Source organism: Amia ocellicauda, chromosome 15 (genome assembly GCF_036373705.1).
Source record: "Amia ocellicauda isolate fAmiCal2 chromosome 15, fAmiCal2.hap1, whole genome shotgun sequence".
Taxonomy (NCBI): domain Eukaryota; kingdom Metazoa; phylum Chordata; class Actinopteri; order Amiiformes; family Amiidae; genus Amia; species Amia ocellicauda.
Window position 1 is genome coordinate 10,977,290 of NC_089864.1, and position 19,561 is coordinate 10,996,850.

The 19,561-nt window shown below is 36.3% G+C and overlaps 1 protein-coding gene and 1 long non-coding RNA gene across 2 annotated transcripts in view; one reads left to right on the top strand and one right to left on the bottom strand.

Moving 5' to 3' along the window:
* Positions 1 to 19,561, bottom strand: part of LOC136771680 (A disintegrin and metalloproteinase with thrombospondin motifs 20) — a 97,161-nt gene that overhangs the window by 6,040 nt on the left and 71,560 nt on the right. The window contains exons 29-37 of the mRNA XM_066724142.1: positions 9,436 to 9,603; positions 7,043 to 7,216; positions 6,337 to 6,507; positions 6,035 to 6,235; positions 5,614 to 5,743; positions 4,162 to 4,256; positions 3,984 to 4,078; positions 2,335 to 2,468; positions 220 to 311 (exon numbers count right to left, since the gene is read on the bottom strand). Of these exons, the coding sequence (XP_066580239.1) occupies positions 220 to 311; positions 2,335 to 2,468; positions 3,984 to 4,078; positions 4,162 to 4,256; positions 5,614 to 5,743; positions 6,035 to 6,235; positions 6,337 to 6,507; positions 7,043 to 7,216; positions 9,436 to 9,603 (1,260 nt within the window). The remainder of the gene's footprint in view (positions 1 to 219; positions 312 to 2,334; positions 2,469 to 3,983; positions 4,079 to 4,161; positions 4,257 to 5,613; positions 5,744 to 6,034; positions 6,236 to 6,336; positions 6,508 to 7,042; positions 7,217 to 9,435; positions 9,604 to 19,561) is intronic.
* LOC136771681 (uncharacterized) lies at positions 11,148 to 14,409 on the top strand. The gene is made up of 2 exons (XR_010822358.1): positions 11,148 to 11,325; positions 12,641 to 14,409. It is a non-coding gene; the product is annotated as an uncharacterized LOC136771681 (long non-coding RNA).

Sequence of the window (19,561 nt, forward strand, 5' to 3'; positions counted from 1 at the left end):
GGGGACACATTTATAATAAATCAAATATAATTAAATAGATACATAAACCCACATTTTATTGTTTTACATACTTCACTTTTACCCCCAAACTATACCACTCAAATATGAAGTCAGTGTTTCCAGATTTATTGGGTGACACATATGGAAATTACAAATTGAAGAGACGTTTGACCTTCGCGGAAAATCAAATGAAAAGATATACGTTTCCCAGTTTCATACCTGTGGGCATTTAGCAGCACTGTAGCAGTCCCCTGCTGTGGCGAAAGGCACTGCCCTCCCCAGGAGAGTTTGAGTAAAGAGGAGGTCTGTTGCTGGAAGAGAAACACACATCTTTGTTGATGTGGAAGAACATCACAGTTCACTATGGAGAGTTTGTTCGGACATCCTAGCAGTGTCCAGTAAAATCATAAACGTGTATATTTAAAGAGAAAATAACTACTAAGTCCTGAATCTGTTTTCCAAAAGCTATAGACACATCCGTAAGGAATGGAGTGGAGAAACCAAGCCTTGTAGTTTTTTCACTTTTCTGGTTTTGATCAGAGGACACACCTTGGTGCATATATCCACAATCTATGAACATCTTGAAGAGATCTTGGTGGTGGACTTCAAGCTTTCAATTGGTTAAGGTTGGCCGGGATGTTTACAATGAAGAAAAACATAGACACACACTACTAAAACAATGGTAGCAATCCCAGGAGAGTGATTGGATTATCAGTAAATTCGTTACATTTGAATTTTACATTTAAATATAAGACTCTGAAAAGGGATGTATATATTCAAATAACTAAACTTTGAAGTTTTTTTTATGGTAGATGTATAAGATATTGAAGAATACTACAACAATAGCTCTATTAAATAAATAATACAAATTTGCCATGTGTATCTGGTTAATGTTCAATGCACAAGTTTATTAAAACTTGCCTTTAGTTGTGAAAATACTATTCATTATTGAAGTCTCATAATATACTAGAAGGCTAATTATATGTACTTATAAATAAGCAATTGATTACATTTTGTCATATTAAATTGTTAATATTATCCTGCAAGACAATGCAATATTTTCTTATTCTTTAATAACTAGAATGACCTTCAAGCACATTAGAATGCTCAACCATTTTCCTGGAACTGCTGAACTGCATAGTCTTCAAAACATCTTGAAGTCATTATCATTTTTTACCTACAAAAACACAAACGAGTACCATACTGTCTCTGTGCTCTTTCGCTGCAAACATATGCCGTCTCAGGCTGACGAATGCTATAGATCGCAGTGCTCTGCTACAGGGAAAGCTTTTCTGGAGGAACTCAGGAATACCATTCACACTGTAAATTGTGAAATATTATGTTTTGTGTCATGCATAATTTCTTAAACTTAAGTCAGTACAGAAATGTTATAATAAAGGGCAATGTGGAGGATCTGATGCAATCAGCTCTGTATCATCTCCTTCAGGATCTCTAGGGAGACAAAGTACACAGACTGTCTAAGGGGAAAGTAAGCCCTGATAAAAAATAACTAATTATATAAAAGTATGTTCACACTAAAAAAAACAGCAACTTTCCCCTATTCATATTAATCTGCTGCTCTGAACATCACCAACTCTGCATTGTGTTCTTTAATCTGAGCCATTCGGCATTACTGTGATTAATTCCCCTGTAATGAACATCAAACATGTTCTCGAGAGGCACAATAAATAATATATATACAGTACCTGAAACATATGGGCTGTTTTCATAAGAGACAGCCCCAGGATTTATGCATATCTTCATAACCACATCAAGGAATTGACTGAACCACATTCCAGATATGAAGCAGCAGATTATGCATTTTAGATATTTTTTCCATTACTGTTATCGGGGTCTTCTCAGAGCAATAATAACTCTCCATCTTAGTACATAACTAAATGGGGGTAAAAGCATTGCAATCCATAATGGCAGGACTTCTGACAATTGTAAGGCCCCTTGTTCAAGATGAAGTAAACCAGGGATGGCTCTACCCTACAACCTGAGAAAGATTGCCATGGTTTCTGGTGTTTAATGTGTTTAGATGACCTCTGCAAGTGTGTTATGGGGCTGCTGGTAAAACTGATGCTTACTTGGCAACGTAGCAACGGCTTTAAAAATGACAACTTACCTCTATCAGAATTGTGACCCGTCTTCTGTGTTGTATCAAATAGAAATGTATAAAGTATCAAAAAGTACTTCACATTTACCCCTGAGTGAGAAGTAATTGTAGCAGAACCAACAGTAAAGATTAATTCAGCAATAAATCAGAGAAAAAAAAATAAAAAATTGATTCCATCCTTGAAACAGCCCCCTACGGTTTGATAGCTTACGTACTTATTATCCGCATGGCGCTGACGTCCAGTCGGACCTTGTGAAAAAGTGTGTATCCAGCCGCCGGATAGTCGTTTCTGCAAAAGCAATCTTGTCTTCTGCTTCCATTGAAAGGGCACTCAAATGGGTTCTGCAACCTACCGAGGGGACAGTGAGTTACTAGTGAGGTCTACTAAACTATACAGCTCTGGAAAAAATTAAGAGACCACTGCAAAATGATCAGTTTCTCTGGTTTTACTATTTATAGGTATGTGTTTGGGTAAAATGAACATTTTTGTTTTATTCTATAAAATATTGACAACATTTCTCTCAAATTCCAAATACAAATATTTTCATTTAGAGCATTTGCATTTGTAGAAAATGACAACTTGTCAAAATAACAAACAAGATGCAGTGTTGTCAGACCTCGAATAATGCAAAGAAAATAAGTTAATATTCACAATACACAACATATACACAATACTAATGACTTAACTTAGGAAGAGATTCAGAAATCAATATTTGGGGGAATAACCCTGATGTTCAATCACAGCTGTCATGTGTCTTGGCATGCTCTCCACCAGTCTTTCACATTGATGTTGGGTGACTTTATGCCACTCCTGGCGCACACATTCAAGCAGCTCGGCTTTGTTTGATGGCTTGTGATCATCCATCTTCCTCTCAATCACATTCCAGAGGTTTTCAATGAGGTTCAGGTCTGGAAATTTGGGCTGGCCATGACACACCTTGATTGACCTGGCTGTGTGGCATGGAGCCTTGTCCTGCTGGAAAAATCAATCCTCAGAGTTGGGGAACATTGTCAGAGCAGAAGGAAGCAAGTTTTCTTCCAGGTCAACCTTGTACGTGGCCGTGCACTTCACCCCAGCTGCCGTTTGCCATTCTTTTTGTAGGTCATCTGATGTCATCCTACAGTTGTTGAGTGACATTCGAATGACTTGGCAGTCATCCTGGTCAGTGGAAGGTTGTTTTCGCCCTCTGCCGGTCTGTAGCTTTGTTGTCCCCAATGTCTGCTGCTTGACCTTGTTCTTATGAACTGCCGTCTTTGAAATTTTAAGGATGGAAGCAACCAGACGCTAACTGTATCCCTCTGCCAGTAAAGCCAAAACTCAACCCTTCTTTTACTCACTCAGAACTTTCCTTTTCAACTCTTTTGGTATGGTCAATAGTTATTCAGTAGAATGAGCTGTGCCTATGTTGGAATTCAACAGACACTGGAATGGAATGGCTGCCATACATGTAGAGATGCTGATTTAAGAAATAAATGCATTGGTCTCAATTTTTTCCAGAGCTGTAGTTCTATTTCAATATGGTTTAAGCAGGAAGAACTGACTATGAACATTGAAGAAAATGTATTACCTTCATCAAAAGAAATGCAACCAATATTATAATTGCATACTTCTGATGCAAAACATATTGATTTGTAACATTGTAATGAGCTGAAGCCATGGAAAAAGTTAATGTGGAATTGTTGTCTACAAAAGATGATGTACTGATTTAGTTAATCAGTTTGTCTTCTTGAAGTGTTTTTCCTCTCTCTTCCTTGGCCATTTTCGTTTGCATAGCTAATATTTGTGTATGTATATTCTGTTGATGAATGTTATTTAACTGAACATAATGTTGGTTATTATGATATGAAGCTGCTTATGACATACCTGTATCCATATACTTCTGAAAAGTTGTCCGTCTGACCGCTACGTAAGGACACATATTCTTTTGGATAACTGGTTTGCATATCAGCACAGTAGATCTGAAAAACATGGCAAATGTTTTATAGCATTCATAATATAAAATATAGTGGAACCATAACTAAAATAATGTTGTATCACTTACCTGGAGAATTTTGTTTTTAATACGGAGAAAATATTCCCCATCTTTTCTGAATTCTTCTTTAATCTGCACCTCTCTGCAGCTTGTGAACAGTTCACCTAGACATATACACAACACAAACATGTTTTTACTGAATAATCTTTCACTTCTTTCTATTTGTTTTAGACATGAACCCTTACGAATACCTTCTTCCAAGACCTGGGCCTGGATTTGATTATATGATGTAGCTTCTTCTATTTAATACTTCCGTTATTATTATTTGGTCCTTTGGTGAGGAATATTTCCTTAAAAGAAAATGTTTTCATCCCCTTATTCTCCATGTATCACAGGGGGATGAGATGTGGAAAGGTGGTTACAGTTTGCTGATTAGTATTATTTTTTTGGCCAGCGAACAAGCAATTTCATTTGTGCTGTTGACATAAAATGTTCAGTTTTACAATAACCAAACTTGGCTAAGGGTAATATCGCATACTGCTCTAAAGAAAATGTCTATCTCAAAACATTTGGACTTTTATCATCTGGAAGGGATATTTGCAAAACCTTGGCACAACAGATGTATTGTGTTTCAGGTCAAAAGTGAAGGTTACCATTACATTTTCTCAGAAATCTGGAAATATCTGCAGACAGTTTCAGAGAATTTTGATTCAGTGAAAAAAACTCTTTACATATAATTTTCTATTAATTCCTGTTACTGGAAACGTAAGCTTAAGGTACACCGGTGGTCACAATTACAGAAAAGGGATGAAAGATTATGTATAATCTATCAGATCCCAAAAATAATATCATACATTGCAAATACATAAAATACAAAATTAAATGAAATTTCATATAATAAAATAATATAAAACAGAACCTTAATAACTTCAAACAGACAACGGAACAAGAGGTTTTGATGTGTGGGTCCAGTCAGTCGCCTCAATGAAAAATTACAGAATATACACAGCCTGACAGAGTGAAAAAGAAGATTGCAAGAGGCAAAAATATACTCTGGTTGGATGATCAGGACTTACAGACAGCTTATGACAGACATCTTAACTTGAGTAACACAATGTCTAGTTAAGATTGTTGGGCAACAAACTAAATATTTCAGTGATACACCATCAAACATATCCGTTGTTACCTGTTGACTGGAGATGGTGAATACATTTAGATGCAAGTGCAAGTCTGAATGCCTATCAATTTCCATAGGTTCCAGATTTTGTAACGAGCCCTATTTCATTACAAAATTCCCCAATAAATTGTAAAGATGACTCTGATACGACTCTGGGTAACCAGTAAGGTGTGAACAATATTTAAGTGTCATTATTTAAGTTTACTTTGCAGATTTGTGTCACAATTAAAATGATAGTAGAACAGCATCGTTTTGCCTATATGGCTTGTTTATGTATTTATTTGTTGGAGGTTATGGGAAGGGATAAGCAAGTTCCTTCTCTAAGAACTGCTAATCAGCCTTACACTCTCTCTCTTGACAGGCAGCATGGGATTCTGGCTTCTCAATTTGGCGACAACTTTTTGACGGTTGATCCTTTGAGGTCAGGCACTCCACTCTTCTCTCCATCACCCCGGCTCCACAAGTCAGAGAGCACTGTGAGGCAGAATAGACAAAACAAAACCAGTCTCACAAACACAGTACATTTATTTTGGATCTAATCAAACCGATAAACCTCAGCAGGATAGCAGACTGCTAAAAAAGCCCCACGTGGTAATTCAGCTGTCATTTTAGACCTTTTAACAAAAAAAATGTTCAACGCTACAGTCAAAACAGTGATTAGATTAATAAAGTGTCTGTCCTTCACTTAAACTGGAGAATGCTGTGCTTTGGGCCATGATGTTCTTGTGTCCTTCTCAGCAGTGGTTCTCAGACATTTACACACACCTTACTCCAGGGTCTGACTTTCCAGGCAGCTACAGGAGGACACTCGCTTATATTACAGTCCTGCCTCTCGGGGGGATAGGGCTGTGGACACTCGGCATGGGGCAAAGACTGGGGGGTGTATGAGTAGAGGTCCTGGGACGAGTGCACCTCTGAGCAGGAAATCATCCGCTGTTGAAATCCAGGTCCACAGCTTGTTGAACACTGCAGGTGTACAGAATGACCTTTGTCACCAACTACAATAAATACATTCCAGTAACTAAAGTAATAATAAAGCACAACAAAATAGAAAGAATGTGACATACCTGTGACCAGTCTCCTGTGATCCAGATGTATTCACAAGGGACAGTCTTGCATGTCTGGGAAGCTGCTGGTTTGGATGAAGAGTTGCAGTGTCTCTCATTAACCGGGTTCATTGCTTGATCCACACAAGAGAGTTTTCGGTTCCTCGTTCCTTCACCGCAGCTCGCATTGCACTGAACAGTAATTCAATGTGGTATAGTATAAGTCATAGGATAGTCATTTGACGGTTGATTATACTTTTATACTAAAATGCGTCCACCACCTTTGTGAGTGTGATAAAAAAGTATGAACAACATGCTGGTAAAACTGCAAAACTCAACACACACACACATTACTAGCAACAGTTATACAGGTTAAACAGTAAAATAATCACTTATTCCAAATATGAAAATACATATATTTTAATGTGTTAGACAATCTACGAGACATATAAACATCCATTAAATACCCAATCACCTATGTGTAAACTCTAAAATCTCTTTATTTTCATGCCAAGCCCTTTTGCTGATTAAATACCCTAACTGGCAGCATTATATGACATTTAAATCACACATTTGATTTTGGCAACACCTCAAATGCCTGTAGACAAGACCTACTGTGATGCAGGCAAGTCGCTATTTGATGTCTGCTTAGAGAAACCCCAACAAAGGGGTCGGGCGGAATTAAATGCAAATGTTCTGAGTTCAAGCCATTCCCGGAGGTACTCACATCTTGCCATTCATCTGCTACCCACTGGTAATGGAGACAGTCAGAGGAGCTGCACTGCTGTGTGCTGGTGGGCCGGCTGAGTGGGTTACACAGCCCTTCGGCCACTCTGCCCGTACCCTTCATCCTGCAGTAGACCTCCCTTTGCTGAATCCCAACCCCACATGACAGTGAGCACTGCAGACAGAAACGACAAGGTACAAGATCAGCCTTCCTACCATAAAGAAAGACTGAACACATGGGACTTCATGCAGCTCACAATTGAAATCTACGATTCTGTTCTGGAAGGTGTCAATCACCCTGCAGCAACGCGGCATCACCAGACATTCACTCCTCACAGTGCAGATACGCTCCTTGAGTCCCTGTCTGCATCTTTCTCAAACTCCTGACCACAGTGGCCAACCTATTAGGATATTCCGATTGGTATCTGAACATTCCATTTGTGTTATTCGTGAACTCGAGAAATATTGCAATTTATAGAAAGTTACTATTATCCCTTTTGTTTAATGTATTATTTCAATAGTTTAGCACAGTCAGTGTACCTTTGTTTTATAATAAAGAGTTGTTTATATCTTTTTAACTTGTTACTGTGTCATCTATTGTAATGATTCGAGGTCTACAGGTCAAATATCTTACTAGTTATTTAATTGGGGAAAACCTATTGTCATATTGTTTTTATTGTAATTTATTATGTAATGCTATTGAGAAATCTCCCCTCCCCCTTAACTTAATGTGCTTTACGGTTTACTGAGAGGACAAACTGAATTTTAAGACTACATGATAAGTGTTACAATCTCATAAAATAGACACATTTGAAATGTCTTGAGATTCATCTAATCAGAGTTCCCGTGAATTAAACTATTAAAATATTTGAAATACACATATATTCGGCCTTATATACCCCAATGTATATTATGGATGTATGCATTATGATATATGAAAAACAGTATTTTAAATGCCAAAATGTTTCTATACACAATTAGCTGGTTTCTATATAAACTGTGCTGGAAACAAAAGAACCAGATTTATAGAACACATTGTATCATTTACATAAAATGCCAGTATATTTTTTTAATTGTAGAAGAAATGATCTCTGATTTGGTTTAGATAAAGACTTTTCTTGTCTTGCCAGTTACAAGTTTGATTTTAAATCCGCAATAAACTCAAACACATAGATTTCAGTGCTGTTCACAAGGTTTTAATGGCTTTGATGTGCTGAAACAAAAGCAATTGACATTTGGTTTTTTAAGCTGATCTGTTGTCTTATATTTTCACATCAGATACTGGTATATACAACCTTTAATCTTTCTTTGAATCCTTTTCATTTAATCTTACCTGCATATGATAATATGCAAAGATTTAATTGATCAAAAGCCATGAACTCTTTAGAATTTTCCTCTTTTAAATCATCCTTCTTGAATCAGTTAATATTTTCATCCCTTTGTAATTGTAACTAAAGTCCATTCAAAGCATTCAGGGCTTCCTGTGTGTAACTCAGCAGCAGTTGTATAGATTGAAAATAATACAAAAGATTTCAGTCTGAATCTGACTTCAATACCTCAAAGTGTAAACAAAAGGAAACCAAACATGTACATTCAGTTTTATCTCCCAGTGTTCTGTAGACAGGAAGTAGGATGGTATTGTACAGCCTAAGAACACAGATACTACTATTTCCTTTACATATTATACTTCATATGTTTCTAGCATATGGTGTATAAAACACAGATGTTTGTATACTATGGCAAACAAGCTAGATATATGTTTGTTTGTGACACAAGAAAGACAAGGAAGTGAAGAAAAGATCTAAGGAATGTTCCATACCATACATATGGCTAAATGCAGGGGCAGACAATACATGCACATTTTTCTACACCAGACAGCACATACATGGTGCAGGTGCAATGCTGGAGAAATAGCTTCAACATTAGTGTGGTAAACCAACCCCAGATGGCTTGCGGACAAGACCCTGGTCTTACTTTTATGTGATTTGGTAGTACAGAGAAAGCACATTATACGTCTCAAGGTGATTTCTGTGACATCTGCAGATAATATGTTCCACAACAAACTGGTGAGGAACACAAGCAATCATCTTGGGTCCATATTGTGTTTCACATCACAGAGGGGCTGAGCACAGATGTTGAAACTCAGGTTACCGTGTTTTGGTTTCAAGGGATCTCGGGAACAGGTCTTTGAAATGATAAAATAGCTCTCAGAGTTGGCCAGTTGCCTGGCTGGACCTTACCATTAGTCTGTATTGGAGATCAACTCAATGCATACATGTTCATCTACGTAGTTATTCAGAGGTGAATACATGACTCTGGGCATCTTAATACATTTCATTCACTTCCTTATAAAAATGTGGTGACATGTCTGATATCTGAGAAAACAATGCATACCTCCTTCCATTTGTTTGCTTTCCAGCTGGGGCATCTCCTTGACCGACAGGACTTGTGAATCCGAGGTTTGGGCAGAAGATCGCAGTGTTGTTCTTCTACTTGGGTTTGGTCTTGGTCAACGCAGAAAACATCACGGTGTTTGGTTCCTTTTCCACAGCTCACTGAACACTAAATGAAAGAATGAAATACATAAAAACAGGTTTTGCTTGGCTTCTATTTTTGTTTCATGTATTTCACTTTTCTTATTATGGTGAGCTTAGTTACAAAGTTAAAAGCCGCATGTGACATACAAGGCTTCAGTATGTGACGGATTCCTAAAACTGTTTAAAAGGAAGTCACACATACAGTATCACTAAGAATCTGCTTAAAGTTGATCAACATTTTACTCCAAAACGGATCAGTTGTCACCAGCACCACAGTAACAAGGTTAAATACAATATGGTTTCAATCCCCTCCAGATCCTATTAACAGAAAATGTAGTTGTGAGAAAGAGAGAGAGAGAGACTGGGTTTGAGAAGAACACTCCCATTATCACCCATGCATGCATGAGACCAGAAATCATCTGGTCTCAATAAGTTGCTCATAATGTGTTTAGAAAGTTAAAGAGCAGAATTGAATGAACAAAAACAGAAAACCTGCTGAGAAACATCTAAACTTTTTATGGACATCTTTTTCTGAGGCCGGACTCCAGAATGCCCTCATCATTTAGAAATGTTGTGTGTCGGGGAAGCAATTAGAAAGCAACTGATTATAAGTGGCCTACAAGTGAGCCTGTCAGAGCTACGTGTGGGACTCAGAATGGGTTATTTGTATAAAATATGCAAAATGGTTAAAGCCCCGTTTTGTTAAAGCATATTTTCCAGCCCAGATGATAAACATAATATTGCATTGTTTCTTCAGTGTGATCTCAGAATATTATATAACACAAAAAAACCTGCGTGTTCAGCTCTCATTGTATAAAAAACAATTCTTGTTTCAAAACATCCTTGTGGATTCATGTTTATTTTTTATTCTCAAGGTAGCTTAGGTTCAAGGGCATCATGATTCACTTTAAAACCAATCAAGCAATTGTTGTCTACAATGTGTCATACGCTTTATGCTTTTTGTTTGTGTATTTTTCTGCATGTTGAAGCACTATTAATTATGTTTAATGATAAGCCTCCTTAAATATAATTTGTGGAGAAAAAACAAACATTAAAATGTTCACAAATGAATGGGTGGTGCAGATTCACTCTTATGATGTTGAAAATATGACATTTAAAACCCAGGGGTTGTAAAAAAACACGACCGAAATGTTGTTTTTTTGGCAGACCGGTGAACACATTTTTAGAAAAAAGGATTCGACTCTGTTTGACACTCCATAAACATTTCGTAAACATTGTAATTATCGAGGCATTTTAAACACAGGGCTGAGGTCAGGAGTCTGAGAACATCAAAGGACGCCTCTGATAACGTCTGATCTTAAAAAGGTGCAGATACTAAAAAGCTTCTGCACTCGGGCAAATGATAACACTTCGGTCATGGCACTTCAGACGAAATTAAAAAGGAAAGCAACCTGGGAAAAGAAACTCCTCCTTTCCATAAAAAAAACCTATCCTTTTTTCCCCAGTTTCAAGAAAATCATAGCCATACGCCTGGTGCTCCTTTCCTCAACTATATTTGCTGCTTACAGTGGAAGAAGACATATTATAGGGAAACTTGCTCCTCCCTCTCAAAAAAACACTCATCTGTCAGCCATTAGTTAATCAGAGCTGTTAATCTCTAGAGCAGAAGACTGGCACAGCAAATGGGCTCAGAGGACAACTTCGTCTCCAGGAGGAGCAACGGCCACCAGTTCTCCTTCTGGGGAACGCAACCCCTTAACAGAAAACCTGATATTCACCAGGCAAGGTAAGACTCTGATTTCAATGCACACACAAAAATGTCCAAGAAGCCTTGTATGAACAGTTAATGATCAGGTATTAATTTCAGCCGAGAAATAATGTTCTGCATATGTTCTGTGGGATTATAAAAAGCATGAGTTATGTAGTGTAATGAGGAAAAAGGGGATACAGCAAATAAAAGAGGTCTGTTAAGTTGCATGCCATTAATTTACAAAACAAACAGACACCGTGGAGTGTTTGTCAATTTTTGTTGGGACTGAAATGTTACCTAAAATCTCCAATTTGATTTAGTAAGCTGTGGAATTGTAATGTTACTATTTTATTTTAAATATAACCACTTTTGACAGGACTATGAAGGCCATACATTAAAAATAGAAAAAGAAAAGAGAAACTATACTTAAATATAAAAAAATTACATGCAGTATGGCATTCCTCACCAACTCACCAAACCAATAAAAGGACTAATGTGTTGTTTCCCTATATATTCTGTGACACACAATGCATTACTTAAAAATATATTTGTTTGTGTTTGCGTGTTCGTGTGTGTGTGTGTGGTGGGGGGGTGAGGTGTGTGCCAAATATCTAAAAAAACAAAGCTAAATAAATGGAACTGAAAAGAATCCTTATGAGATACATAAAACAGGATATACAAACTAAAAGCAATCCCTTTCTAACCACACAGCCCTCCCAGGTTGTAGCTACAATCCATTCAACATGACCAGGCAGGTTAAGTCTTGTAGAACCTGCAACTACTCATCTGGAAATAATATCTATTATTATATAAGGTCATATAACTGTATGGAGATACCAAGTTCTTCAGGCACAATTGAAAAAAAATGCCATTTTACCCTTGTCCTTTAGCCAAACCGTCTAGATAGGGAAAATAATGTCACAAATTAAAACACAAATGAAAACGAAAGCGATAAAAAAACAAAACTTATCATCAAATCAGCTATAAAGATGATTCAACTTTCAACTTTGTTTTATTATTTGAGTAGAAGATGTACAACTGCACATTTCTTTAGAAAAAAGAGGAATACACTGATGGTCCACTAAATGTCCACTGAAGGTTTTTAAAAACATTACACTGACAAGAAGAAGTGCTGCTGACAAAGTCGAATTGTACACAAATGTGGGTGACGCTGTGCAACAAATCCAGAGGCAGACAAACGCCAGCTGATCCATGACAGTAACTACTGTACGAAAATAATGAATGCCAAAGCATAAAATACCAGTTGTAACTAAGATCTAAGCAGCCCTGCTGAGGGTTTGGGACTTGTTTCGTTTGCAGTATTAACTAGTGTTTTCTGTGTGTTTAACAGTATATTAAAGTCTGGCGTGGGACACAGAGCTCACACAGGCTGGAGCCTGGCTGAGAACCCATAAAGCTGAGATTTTGTGGAGCGCCGATATTTTATTTCTTGCTGCTGCAGGCAGGTAAGTGAAACGAGGGAAGCAAAACAATAAAAGAGTGTATAAAGGGACAGAAAGGAAACCAGACCGCTGAATGGAAAACTTAAAAGGAACAATGTGCCTGCATGTGCTGCAGCAGCACAGGCTCTGTTAGTCTTACTTGAGGAAAATGGCCTTTCAAGTTCAGCCAAGGCATTCTTCTGTGACTCTGCAGCAAATGTTCAGACTCGAGATCATGTTTCTCTTACTCCGAATGATAAAAGTGCTCTCCTGGCATCTTCTAAACATGTCTGAAAGCACATCTGAATTGCAACCGTGTCCGTGAAAGAAATAACAAATCTGGAACTGTTTTTAATTCCAGGAACAGAAATCCAGAGGGTTAATTGAAATCTAGTCACAGAGCATATCATTTATTTCATATCTACTGCATTTGGCTGTGCTCACAACAGCTCTCCCAAAAGGTTTTTTCTTCTTTCTATGTCCCAATTACAAAGGATTTAGAGAAAAGCAGAGCTGCCCAACTATGGTAAATACAGCTTTTAATTTGTAATTGCTAACAATGACCGATACAGAACTGAAAGATTTCCAATGTAATATCAAGCATGGTATCCTTGATTCACATAATATAACAAGTACCATATCTCTGAAACTGGAAGTTGCCAAGGTTGAATTCCAATCATGTTACTCCGCAAGAAAATTGATGGTAATATTAAGCGTATGGTGTCCTCTCTTACACAGTTCATTCACAATCAAAGTGGATTTCAGAAAAAATGAGTTTTATCATACCATATATTTAAAGAAGTAGTGAAAGGGTTGAAGGGGAAGTCAAGTACAACAGAACAAAAAAAAAAAATATTGTATTAAAGAATAATTATGTATCAAATGTTATTGTTCTGCATTACTTTTAAAATAGGTCAAAATACCACACTGATTTAGTTCTGGCTACACACAGGTAGAGGTAAGTGAACAAACCAATTGGGTAACATCTGGATTTGAATAAAATTCCAGAGAAGAAAAGCTGAATAATAATTTGTAAGTGTAAGCGCCTTAAAACAAAAATCTTGATTTTCCTATTTGATCTATACATTCTCTGCTGCCTGTGTTAAATATAACAAGTACCAGCATTAGTAACTAAGTTGTGCAAGTAAGGTGGATGTACGTCAAGTGCATATGGGCTATATCTCCCACAATGCATCACTTCAAAGTTAATTATGGCAAACATTGTGTAAAAGTGGTAGCCAGTTAATCAAGTTATTAAACGAAAATAGGGAAAGGATGTTAACAAAGGAAACTGCCATTAAATACAAAAATGTATTCACTAGCCACCTCCATGACAAACATGACAAATGATGCATGCAAAATAGCCCCCTTTTTAGGGGATCAAGTTCCATGAAGAGCCGAGTCAAAACAACACTTGGACATTGTGGGAACAGTTGGTAAGTGAAATAAACATATATCCCAGACAGAATACAGTATTCTACAGACATATTATTTAAGTCATACAGAATGCCAGAACATTCCCAAATTTTACTTAGTCATGGATTAAGATTTTTTTTGTGTGGGCATTCTAACCTAAATAATTTCATGGCAAAAACAAAATCTAAATAATGGTTAATGGGTTTTCCATCTTGTGTTTTTTCTTCCCATTATGCCGATTATAAAAGACCCATTCAAAGACGGCAGAGGACACATTTTGTAAATACTAAAGAATTACGCTTAAAAAACGGAATAGTTCTGCTGGTACTTTCATCTAAGCAACACAAAGTTAGTCCAATAAACATGCCTTGAGGGCTAAAATGAGATTCAGATTAGTTTTTCCAAAAGCTTTTCAATAGAGTTTTCACAGCAAAGTAATACTGAATCAACATGGAACCAAACAAATACTGTTGCAACTTTTTACACAATGTGTTCGGATTCATATTTATAATCGTGAGTAGGTTTCTCCTTTAATATGGTTGTCTGAATTAATCAAACTATGTGATGCAACTCGCCACTGCTCTTTGCCCGTAGTGGAAGAACTGTGGCTGCCTGCTGATAATGTTAGTGAGGTGTAAATCCACCATGTCACAGGGATCACTTTTACACGACACACCAAGTAGATCCCACTCCACCCATTCTGTTCAATGCTCTTTTTAGAGGGACTCTCAACCACAGCTGGCTAGTAGCACAACATACGATTCATGCTTGTCAGTTCCAAGTCCACTCATTCTGCACCCCAGGCAAAGACGTTCATCAGATGAGCCACATGGTAGCAATTAAGTGACTCTCTGGCCTGCCAGTCAGGGAGAAGTATTCCTAACATTTTCCTGCCTCTTAATCACTGAATTAAAGCTCCCCTAGAGAAACAGCACTTGACGTTCAGACTCAAGGGGGTAGGGAGGTGTGCATATGAGCCAGCAACAGACAATCAAAACTATATATATATATATTTATATATATATGAGTAGCCTACATATACACAGTACTAAACATAATTTATGTCTATTTATTTTACTACATCTTTCCTTATTTATAATCAGTATTCATCTTTTTTTTTGGTTTCAACACATTAAGCAATAATATTAGTGAGGCGTTGTGTAGTAGAATCCTAAAAGTAATTACTCATAATTCTAATATGTAAATATGTATACGATTACGGAATAGTAAGAAACAGTCTTCAAACTAAATTATTGTATAAAAAACCAGCATGACAGTCAAACTTACTTTTTTGGATATTAGTGAGTGAAACAGACACATTTCACATATACACAATTTCCTTTCATAAGTACATTAAAGGTATCTGTGAGTCAGTGTGGTTCAGATAACATTATGATCAATACTTCCATCATTTTTAATATTCACAGTCTAACAACACAGGATGATGGCCTCAATGTTTGTAACTAAAATGAAGACTCATAATTTGAGACGTGCTTTGCTTTATTGATTCACACAATGATTCTTCTTAAACTTTTCAATTATTATAAATCATGATCAGAAATTCAGAAATCTCTTACTGCACTTCAATCTCGTTGTCAATATCAAAGATACAGATTGTGACATTACATTTCTTGACACCCTTTGCAGAGTAAAGTGTAGTTGAATTTCTACACGCTCACATCTGGACACCACTATAACACCTGAACGAGTTTGTTTTTATTATTTCAGTGGGGCCACTAGATCCTTTTTATGTCCCCTTCAGACCTCATGGTCAATAACAGAGATTAAAATGACTCCTCCAGTTTATTCCTGGGGTTGATTTCACAGGTTTAATCAAAAATAAAAACATTTCATTAACCTAGTTATCCTGAACATCCCAAGCACAGACAATGTGTCTTGTTAGATCCTTGAACTTTAGAAACAGAATGAAAGGAGTGTTAAACTCATCAACACTCCCCCTTTTCTTCTAAAATACCCAAGGCATAGAAAAAGAAATGCAACCGCACGATTCATGATTGATCTAAAGAAAAAAATGCTTCTAAATGCTCAGTTTGTGTCTGCTACCCCATATTTAAAATGAATATCGGACAAAATTGATTGCTGGTGTCTACTTTTTCCATTACAGTTATCAAATAAATTGTATTTCATGTGTTAGTGCTGATTACTTTAATGTCAGTGCCAACCAAATGTCAAAATAAGTTAGGCGAATCATTTTATATAATTGCAAATGAGCTAACATTAGTATCAATGACTTATAAATCAATCACAAAATAGTTTTCCTGTTTACAATAGAAATTCATAGGGGGGGAACTAATCTTGAAACACAAAAACAGAAAAACACATTGAGAAGTACTACAAGTAGTACATCGTCAGATACGGTACACAACACCAGAACTTTAAAATCATGCCATCTTCAATCATGACCAGCCTACTTCTTCAGAAATAATTCAATATTTAGCATCATCCAGAAGTGCAGACATCTCCTTCCCTGTACATCTGTGGACCAGAACTAGTCCTCTCCATTCCGAATTCAAGTGAAAACAGACCAAGCCTTTTATACAGACTATAAAGACTAGGCAAAGTTAAATAATCTTAAAGAAACAAACATGGTTATGGTACTTGTATAATCTACCTTTCAGTTCCACAATGTCAGCATTCCACAAATGATGTGTGGATGATAGCTTAGCTGTTTTTTGTTTGATTAAACGTGCAGTGTTTTTATATTTGGATGCACTGAACAACTTCAAAGCAACGGAACAACATTCCAGTTCATTCTTTGGAATGCAATGATCATAGGAAAATTCATTAAAAAAGAAACATGTTTAATTTTAACATTCATATTAAACTAAATGAATAACTGATTAATATACATATTATTTGCGACTGTCCACACAGTTTAATCAAAATCATCATAATACAACAACTAGTAACCTACTATTCTTCATGGCAGACAATAGAAAAGCTTCCAGCACCAGGCCCTCTAGAGAAGACTAACATTTACATTGCAAAAGGTGTTTAGAGCCTCATAGAGCAGCTCAGGAAATGACAGAAACCCTTGACTATAATAAACAAAGAACAATTTATATTTAAAGTGTTCATAGCACCTTCAGCATATTTGTTATGTAATAAAACACTGATCTGTAATACATTTAGATTTAACTATCAACCAAACCCAACAACACAGCAGAGCTGTCTTTAATAAGCCACTTTCCTGATCCTCCACATTCTCAGGGAAAACCTCGCTAAGTGTTTCCAGATTGTAGCCAGTCTTTTCCGATTTTAAGCCTGGCATCGACTCACAGCTGGATTGCCTGTGAACAAGTATCTGCCTAAACTGTGAGTTTTCCCCCCACATTTCTACATTGAAGGCTCCTCTTTGTGGCATTTGCTAAAGCTTTTTCTTGTTGTTGTTATTTATACAAAGTAATTCTAATTAAAGTGAACTTCAATTGCGGTTACTAATACAGAGCAAAACACTTACGGAGTCAGAACTCATTACAATGATATGGCAAATACTTATGGAATACAGTTGTAAGTCATTACACGTGCTGTATTGGGCAAAAGTTGTTCAAATTCACATATTGTGTACAAGATCATGTGTAAGTTGGTATGCATCAATTGCATGTCAAGTGTATATAGTAGGTATACCATTTAATTACATCTCCACTTATATTTGTTTGCTTGCCAGTTGTAGCGTTTAAAATATCTGCAAGCTCCTCTGTACTCTCTGAACTTCAAATGTAAACATTATTTCAAAAAGCACCTCCTGGTATATCAGTTCCCTCAGATCAATGCTAACACAATGGAGAATACAAAAGTAACAATTAAGTTGAACAGTGTCTTTCAGTGTGACTAGTATCAGTGGTTGGTCATTGATCAGTATATCTGTTATGGACAAAATAAAATAAAAACAACTGTAGCAACTCTATTTTTAGATTTAGTTCCAATTAATTAATCCATTTGTTAAATTTCTTCCAATATGCAAATAATTCAGTAACTTCAGAGATTATGCTAATTCTTTGGGAGCGTGCATATGGAGTGGATCATGAAACACTAACTGAATGATGTCAGGACCACATGACCTTCTAGAGATTAAACATGCTGAAAACTTTACTTGGAAAGGCCGAGGGCATAATTATGCCTCAAGTATAGTACGTCTGTATATTCTGCATGTGGATCTGATTTGTCCGAATGCATGATGTTAGGAAATCCTTTGTAGCATTTCAGACGTATGCTGAGACTTTCTCAACGAATCAGACTGACTGGAACTCTGGTTGGTTTGCAGAAACAGGTGAGAAACTAAAGAAGTGAGATGTTCTGAAGCCTTTAACTCTGACCAAGGTCTAGACCTATTTGATTATGAATTGCAAGTCTATTAAACAGATGCCTTTACTTTAACTGTTTTGGGCCTGAGCTTTCAACTGTTAATCTTTAAAAAACAAAACAAAACAAAAAAATACAGAAAAAAACTATGTGTTGACACAATGAAAGTAATTTAATTAAGTGAAATGTTTTGTTCTTTTCACAGAGTTGTAGAACACATTTCAATTAAAGTAAAATATGTACTTGTTCCACGTCTCTTTCTTTGTGTTTTTAGAGATTCCCTGTAGATATTTTTGCAGAACTTTTATTTTTCTTGTTTAACAAAACTATAAGTACAAGCACCTGAAGAGGTCTCTATACACATGAGGTAAAAGGAAAGTGCATGACATAATATATGTGTGTGTGTGTGTCTATATATTTGTCTATATTGTCTATGATTTTAACAGTTTTTTTAAATATTCCCATTATTTAATTAATTACAAAAGGAATAAAGACACAAAGGACTCTGTGTACCCTTATTATCATGTTACATTACTACATTACAGAATTTCTCACTTTGACTGAGACTTTTTGATGAATAAACAAACAAACCAAAAATAGTAAAGATGTGTAGCTATAGTCCTCCCTCACATATACACTCAGAACAATTACATTTAGTCACGTCAAGTAACATTATTATTAATTTCTAACTAAAAATAAAGACCATAAATCACATGAAACAAAACTAAATAAAAAGAGAAATATGTTCCATGAGACATTGTCATATTCAGTCTAAGCCACCTGACAAATGCATTTTTTATATAACAGGATGTTTCAAAAACGTATCCAGGCCTAGAATGTCTCAGAATAAAACACATCACATGGAAATGCTTAATCTTTATCAAATGTATGCATTAGCACACATTCAGCCAAGTGTCAAGTCTGTGGGGATACATCTGGTTAAAATGTAAATACCTCTTCTTCTGCAGGCTGGTGTGAAAATACAGTACCATTAACATACATATCTCCAGATATTAATGGACGATATGACATCAGATGATGACAATTGTTTTTGTATAAGAACATTTTGCTTGTTTAACTTTTTTCCATCT